The sequence below is a fragment of the Otolemur garnettii genome, unplaced genomic scaffold, assembly GCF_000181295.1.
Source record: "Otolemur garnettii isolate 467f Iridium unplaced genomic scaffold, OtoGar3 scaffold00168, whole genome shotgun sequence".
Classification (NCBI taxonomy): domain Eukaryota; kingdom Metazoa; phylum Chordata; class Mammalia; order Primates; family Galagidae; genus Otolemur; species Otolemur garnettii.
Window position 1 is genome coordinate 1,284,145 of NW_003852563.1, and position 8,786 is coordinate 1,292,930.

Sequence of the window (8,786 nt, forward strand, 5' to 3'; positions counted from 1 at the left end):
GATAGCCACATGTAAAAGACTGAAACAGGATCTGTACCTCTCATCATTTACAAAAATCAATTCACAATGGATAAAAAACTTAAACCTAAGACATGAAACTAAGAATTTTAGAGGAAAATGTTGGGAAACTCTTATAGATATCAGATTTGGGAAAGAATTTATGAAGAAGACCTCAAAAGCAATCACAGCAACAACAAAAATAAAGGAGACCTGATCAAATTAAAAAATTTCTGCACAGAGCACAGCCTATGGCTCAGTGAGTAGGGCGCCAGCCCCATATATTGAAGGTGGTCAGTTCAAACCCGACTCTGGCTAAACTGCAACAAAAAATAGCTACGCAATGTGGTGGGCACCTGTGGTCCCAGCTTCTCAGGAGGCTGAGGCAAGAGAATAGCCTAAGCCCAAGAGCTGGAGGTTGCTGTGAGCTGTGACGCCATGGCACTCTACCAAAGACAATAAAATGAGACTCTGTCTCTTAAAAATAAAAAATTTTTGCACAGCCAAGGTCATAATCAATAAACAGACAACTCATAGAATAGAGGAAAATATTTGCATGCTATACATCTGATAAAGGGGATAACCAAATTCCACAAAGAACTTTAAGCAAATCAGCAAGAAACAATCAACCTCATTAAAAAATGGGCAAAAGACATGAACAGAAACTTTTCAAAGGAAGATAGTCTAATGGCCAACAAATACATTAAAAAAAAAATGCCCAGCATCTCTAATCATTAGGGAAATACAAATCAAACCACAATGAAATAATACTTAATTCTAGTGAGAGTGGCTTTTATCCAAAAATACCAAAACAACAAGGGCTGGCATGTAGAGGAAAAGAAACTTATACACTGTTGGTGGGACTGTAAATTAGTACAACATATGGACAGTGGTAGGGAGATTCCTCGAAGAACTAAAAGTAAACCTACCATTTGATCCTGGAATTTCCCTAATAGGTATTTGTCCAGATGAAAAAAGGACATTTTATCCTAAAGACACTAGCACTTCAACATTTGCAAGGATATGGAAACAACCCAAATGTCCTTCAATACATATGTGGCATTTGTATACCATGGAATCCTACTCAGCTATTTAAAAAATAGTGATCTTGGCTCGGCACTCATGTTCAGTGGTTAGAGCACTAGCCACATATACCTGGGATGGCAGGTTTGAACCTGGCCCAGGCCTACTAAAACAGCAATGGCTACTATTACAGAGAAATAGCTGGGCATTGTGGCAGCGCCTGTAGTCCCAGCTACTTGGGAGGCTGAGGCCACAGAATTGCTTAAGCCCAAGAGTTTGAGGTTCCTTTGAGCTGTAACACCACGGCACTCTACCACAGGCAACAAAATGAGACTGTCTCTATTTAAAAAAAAAAATGGTGATCTAGTATCTTTTGTAACAACCTGGGTGGATCTGGAGATCATTCTTTTTTATTTTTGTTTGCAGTTTTTGGCCAGGGCTGAGTTTGAACCCGCCACCTCTGGCACATGGGGCTGGCGCCCTACTCCTTTGAGCCACAGGCACCACCCTGGAGATTATTCTTATAAGTATCACAAGAATAGAAAACAAACACCACCTGTACTCAATACTAAATTGGAAGTAGTCAATCAACACCATGCACATGTAAAAGTAAAACTTACTGGGAATCAGGTAGGTGGGAGTGGGTAGGAGGGGCTGGGTTAATTCATACCTATCAGATAATAATGCACACATTCAGGATGAAAGGTCACACTTACAACTTTGGCCTGAAATGTACAAAACAAAGTATGTAACCAAAAAGTGTATAGCCCTATAATATTCTGAAATTTTAAAAGTAAAAATGAAGTGGGCAAAAGATATAACAAAATTTTTCATGGGGTTTGCCCAACAAACTCATGAAAAATACTCAATGTCTCTAACCATCAGGGAAATGTAAATCAGAACTACACTGAGAAATCACCTAACCCGGTGAGAATTGCTCACATCATGAAGTCCCAAAGCAGCAATGCTGGTGTGGGTGTGGAAGCAAAGGAACACTGATACACTGATGGTGAGACTGCAAAATAGTTCAACCACTATGAAAAGTTGTATGGAGATTCCTCAAAGAACTTAAAATCAACCTACCATTTGATCCAGAAATCCCATTACTAGTCATTTACTAAAAAGAAAAAAGGACATTTTATCATAAAGACACTTGCACTAGAATGTTTATAGCAGCACAATTCACAATCACAAAGATGTAGAAACAACACAAGTGCCCATCAATTCATGAATGGATTAATAAAATATGATATATGTATATCATGGAATGCTATTCATCCATTAAAAAGATGACAATCAAGTATCTTCTGTAACAATCTGGAGACCATTCTCCTAAGTGAAATATCCCAAGAGTGGGAAAACAACATTATACATACTCAATACTAAATTGGAACTACTGATCAGTGCTTTTGTGCTCATATGGAAGCAAAACTCAGAAAAATGAAGAAGGTGGGAAGAAGAGGCTGGGTAAATTCCCACACAACGGGTACATTTCACACTTTCTGGGTGAGGAGTACAACCACTACTTTGACTTAAAATATACAAAAATAAACTATGTAACCAAAATGTATACTCACATGATGCATGCATTCTGAAATCATAAGAAAAATGCAGATGGTAGAGGGCCACACACAGCAATGAAACTGAGTCTAGCTATAAACAGGACCAGAAAGATATGGCCAATTCCTAGAGAAGGAACGATCATTAACCAGGACTGTTTTCTCAGCTGTCAGAGATACGGGATTCTCCCAAAGTTCCTGCATAGTTTATACTGGTTTCCACACTGCAACTGGATATGTTTGCCCTATTTTCATATGTTAATAAATAGCTGCTCAGTCAAGCGCCACCTTCACATTCCCTCATGATCTGGAAATTAAGGACTTACTGTCTACAGCAGTGGGGAGCACCGGGATTACCGTCCATCTGATGGCTTAGAGTTTGTGCCCTATATTTACCAAATACTTTAAATATGTCTCATGTCTATAATGCTTACGTAACGAACTGGGCATTTTTACCACAATTAATTACCTAGTAAATCCATGGCTAATTCAGTCCTATTGTTGTTTTTAATGTTCTCATCAAATTGCTTCTTTCTGGACTCCCAGGAAACATACTCAGGTCCAAAATACCTAAATTTAGTAGCTCTAAACATTCATACAGAAGACGTGTAGAAACTAGTTTCATTTGAGTTTGCCAAGCCATTTGGTTATTCAAAAAATATTCCAGCGATTATTTCTATGTAGGTAGTAGTGTGGGGAAGGCTTTTTACTTCCACAATTCTCTCTCTCTACTATTTAATAATCCTTGATTTAGTTTTTAAACAGTGGAAGATACACTTGAAATAACTCTTAAAGTTGATACATAATTTTAAAAATATTGTCAAATCATTCATCTCAAAATTGTTATATAATAGAATCTTGAGGCTTAAATTATAAAAAGGTAAATGAAAATTTCTTGAGCAGCCAAGATTCTGTTTAAAAATTCACAAAATCAATACAGCAGGAGCATTTCTGTCCTTTATGAAAATACTTCACAGAATTTGGCTCTTTTTACAAAAAGGGGGTTGACTTGGAAAAGCTAGAAATTAACCCATACATAGTTCTGGCCTATCTGAAGACCTCTGCTTGGAGACATTTTATATTACAAACAGGAGAAGCCACAGGCCACTGGAGAGAAACCATGTGGTCTGGAAATAAATGTTGAAGGTGATTTGTGACTTAGAAGAGTGAAAAAGAAGCAAATTTTGTTCTTTCTCAAATAGTTGATGTTTTGTAGCATGCCACAGAATAAACAACAGAGAACAGCATGCTCCAGGACATACCTGAGAGAACCAACTGACCCATGATTCCATCTGCTCCTACTGACGATCATGGTAGAAAATTCCTATTTTGTGAGCCCCTTTTGGAACCTGTATTAGGTTGTTTTCTTATCTTCAAAATGATTAAAAGTTCTTTTGTTGAGCATAACTTCAGCTATTTGGTTCTGAAACTTTCAAGACCAAATAGAATATTTGCAATCTTGAAAACACATCTGGTTTTGCTGTTTGTTGAAAATTTCCACATGCCATTTTGACCATGTCTTTCGCCATTAGCATGAGCTACTGCCCCAACCCTGAACGGGGGTTGCATATTGTTTTAGGGGAGTCAACTCCAGAGCCAGAGCCTTTCCAGAGAACATTTTGCAAGAAAATAAGAACAGAATATGAAAAGCAAAGTTTCAGATAAGTATTCAACTTTAAGGAAGTTCCAAATAACTTGAGAGAAACACGAATCCATAGTCAGAACAATACAATCAGAAGGAGTTTATTCATGGCTTGGATTACTTAATTTTTTTATTTTTAGTCAATGCACTGTAGTCACATTATACATAGTGATGAAACGTCACAAATCCTTTTGAACAAACTGTTATTCTGGAACATAACAGTAAAGGAAGATAATTAGGCCAACTCAAATTTTGGAGGGAGTGTTTTAGGAGGCTGAAGTGCAACACCACAACTGCTGATTTCTATCTCAACACCTTGTTACAGTAAACTTGTGCTTCAGTGTTTCTAGAATGATTCATAACTTTCAGCTGTCATAGTCTACATCAACAATGCAGACTCCCAGACATGTAACTTCAGTGACTTAAGGACAAAGGAAATGAAATGATATGGTTCAACTGAAAGGTTTTCTGGAAAACTTTCATAGTCATATGTCACTTGACGGTAGGGATGCATTCTGAAAAATTCATCCTCCTACAGAGAAAAAAAATCCCACAGTGTAGATTGTAGCGCATCACGTTTATATGTAGGTTTCAGTGTAAGAGAGGTGGTTACTTCCCTCTGTTTCCCCAATTCCATGACACCTTTCCTGTTCCATGGGTGTGTGTGCACAGTTAGGCATGAAGAGACCAGTGTGCACCTTGGACAGAGGCAGACATACCTTGTATCTATGCAGCAGATACACTTCAGCTAATGTGTTGAGAAGGTTACGAATTTTTCCACTGTAACATTAAAAAAAATGAAACCAAGCACATTAACATCCCCTATGAGATTATAATACGTAACAATGGTGAAAATGCTTACCCCAAAATTAAAAAATATATTTGAAAGACAGGTAATCTTTGAAACTGTCTCTTCCTTCCTTCCTTCCTTCCTTCCTTCCTTCCTTCCTTCCTTCCTCACCACTACACTAACTAGGAAAAACTCTCTTTCTTTGCTCTGGAACATTAGACATTGCTGAGGCAGCATTTTAAGTACCCTATAGCAGAAAGAAGCTTATTTGAAAGTAAACTTTCTTTTTTAAGTTAGAAATGTCATGGAAAGGTCAATGGTTGGCTGGGTGTGGTGGCTCACACCTGTAATCCTAGAATTCTGGGAGGTCAAGGCATGTGGATTTCTTGAGCTCAGGAGTTTGAGACCAGCCTAAGCAAGAGCAAGATCCTGTCTCTAAAAATAGGCAATGGTAGGTGCCTGTAGTCCCAGCTACTTGGGAGACTGAGGCAAGAGAATCACCTGAGCCCAAGAGTTTGAGGTTGCTGTGCACTATGACACCACAGCATTCAATCTCTAAGACTCTTTCTCAAATAAAAAAGGAAAAAGGTTATTCCTTAAAAAATACCATTGACTATTTTCATGATACCAATCTATAACTTTATATTTGTACAGTAGCTACATGCTGTGGTGATTTCCATCATAGAACACCAAATACTTAGCATTTCATACTTGAAACTATCTGACAAATTCATCAAATTCAGATCCACTTTCATTATTAATATTTATGTCTATTATGGATCAATATGATGAGAATTAGAAAGTTAATGCATGTGAAGTTTTATCAGTAATGTTTTGGATAAAAGAAAAGTATACATATTAGTTATGAATGTAAATAATATTGTCTATTATTTGCATATTTATCGTGTTTTGAATTTTAGGTAACACCAGCCATGAACATGGAAACTTACTTTATAAACTAAGTACACATTTTACAAGCACTATTTTGTATTTCCTTGATTATGCGCTTAGAACTAGGAAGTATATTAGCAGATCAGATTGCTTCCACCCCTTGGACATTATTTATGTATATTAGATGCCAGAATCAAATGACAGATGATTTCTAAATCCAATTAGCACAACAATAGCCAGTGTGCCAAAAATCACAGAGAAAAAGTAAACAAAGCTTTAGATTCAAACAGGTATGGTTTCAAATTCCATTTATTTATTTTAAAGCACTAGTTTTAAGAAAATATTAACCTTTTAAGATGGTTTATAGGTTTAGTAATAGGAGTGAGTTTCTACTGAATATGTTGACAAATAAAATGGAAGTAACTTTCTTAAAGTGATACATATATGACGTAAAAGCAGATAAAGCACATAGTAAATGTTAATTATTCATCTTTACTGCCATAATAAGTGTCATCCCGATATACGGTTTAGATGGGTGAGTTACAAAGAAATTTGGATAGATACACTTCTAGTCTACTAAAGGCAAGTAATTCAATTTATATAAAAACAGAGAAAGGACACTATAATAAAAATAATTCAAGTACTGAATAATGCACAAAATTATATTTTATTTATCATAAGAAAATATATTTTTGGACTAGGATGTAATTTTTATTCAGGATTTGGTCTTTTAAATACTAATTAAAATTGCTAGGCTAGGTGCATTGGTTCATACTCATAGGCTTCGCACTCAGGGAGGCCAACGTGAGAGGATCACCTGAGCTCAAGAGTTCAAGGCCAGCCTGAGCAAGAGTTAGACCCTCATCTCTACAGAAAACTAGAAAAATTAGCTGAGTGTTGTGTGGCAGGAACCTGTAGTCCCAGCTACTCAAAAGGTTGAGGTAAAAACGATTGCTTGAGTTTGAGGTTGCTGTGAGCTGGGCTGATGCCATAGCTCTCTCGCCTGGGACAACAGGGTAAGACTATCTTTAAAAAAATCCTCATCATGTATACCTTGAGCGAGATTTCACTAGAAAAGACAGTTCTAAGGAAAGAGAGGGAGAAAACTATTATGTCTCCCTCATGTTTGGCCTAAGTTGACTGACTGACTAGGTAAATGTAAAGAATTCAGAAGAAACTTGGTGTCAGGGAGGAGAAACAAGAATCCCACCTAATCATATGTACCCTCATGTTAATGAGAAACTAAAAACAAACTTCAGTGTGATTTCACTCTACACAGTGTAACATTGAGATGGTTTTCTCACCCCCACTACCCAAAATAATGTAATATAATTGATAGAAAAAAAGAGTTCTATATTGGGCATATTATGTGTGAGCTGTCTCTGGGATAAGGAAAGAAAACAGTTGAAAGAGTAATACAACAATATTTTGGTTTTCTCTAATGCTGCTTAAAGGCAAGTTAAGGGACATGATTAAATGAAGGAGGTAGGGAAAGCAAGACGTAATACAACAGACAAATGACAGCGCATTGCCAGTTAGACAGCATTGTAAGTAGCATCGAATTTTCTCTTTAGAATCAATTTATTCTTCAAAGCCCTAGATCATCATCAAGGGACCACTGTTTCCAACTGAGGAATTACAGAAGAGTAAAAGTAGATTTTATTAAATATTCCAATTGTTGTGAGCAAACCCTGCAAATCACTCATGGAATAGATTTAATAAGAAGGTAAAGTGGACATTTGTATCTTTATAATCAACGGTGTGAAATATTTTCACACTTTTGTATCTGTATAGTATTTAATTGATATCTTTAAAGCCAGCGTTTTCCAGCCTATCAAGTTATCACTTTCTAGTTATCTGGTAATTCACATTTGATAAACTTTTAACATGCAAGCAGATCTACATTTTTCCCTAATAGCTTAACCAAGGATTGAGCTGCAGGAGTGCCCCCCTCAGCATTATTTCTACAAATGAAAATTTGGAAAGATGAATTTAAAAGATGAATTCATATAAAGTAACAAGAAATTGGTCAAATAATGATATCCCCACATCATAATTTACTCATGTTTTAACAAGATCTTCTTGAACTATAAAAAGGGGGCTTTACCCTGTATCTCTCTACAGCTACTATTTTACTCCCATTCACAGATGAACTCACCCAAATTATTATCTACACTCAACTTCTCTCTGTGTCTCTTTTTGAAATTTACATTTCCTCCTCACTCCAGTCTGGCCAGGTCTTCCATACTGTCATTGAATCAGCACCTGCTAAGTAACTAGGAATCTGCATTTTACTAAATCTATTTGTGGCATCCTTTCACATGGCTAATCACTCATTTTTCTTTTGCATTGTTTATTTTGGACTTCTTTGATAAGTGTATTCTCTTGGTTTTCCTCACATTGATCTACCTCTTCCACAGGCTCATCTCACTCCAAATGGCCATTAAATATTGGCTTGCAGCTCAATCCTTGCCTCAAATGTAATTTCTTAGAAATAAGTTTCTATAAATGAAACTAACAAGGGGTAGCTTTTGGCTGTCACACCTGGGTAGAGGATGCTACAGGAATCTAATGGGTAGAGGCCAGAGAGGGCTAACCTTCCTACAACGCAGAAGGTAGCCTGCCACAGCAAAGAATTTTCATGCCTAAAAAGAAATTCCTTGAAAATTCTCCTAGCCCTCTTCTCTTTTTAATTCTATATTCTCACTCTAGACAATTTCATCCATGCTGTAACTTGGATATGGTCTGTTTTTCCCCCCTCAAATCTCATTTTGAAATTTGATCCACAGTGTGGTGATCGCCATAAGGAGGGTCTAGTGCCAAGCTGACCCCTCATGAATGGCTTGATGCCACCACAGCTGTAGTGAGTGAATTCTCACTCTCA

General features: G+C 36.9%; 1 protein-coding gene across 1 annotated transcript in view; it reads right to left on the minus strand.

The window, feature by feature from the left end:
• The window catches only part of SPATA17 (spermatogenesis associated 17), a 124,965-nt gene that overhangs the window by 35,538 nt on the left and 80,641 nt on the right, over positions 1-8,786 (minus strand). The window contains exon 6 of the mRNA XM_012811604.1: positions 3,616-3,643. Within this exon, the coding sequence (XP_012667058.1) occupies positions 3,616-3,643 (28 nt within the window). The remainder of the gene's footprint in view (positions 1-3,615; positions 3,644-8,786) is intronic.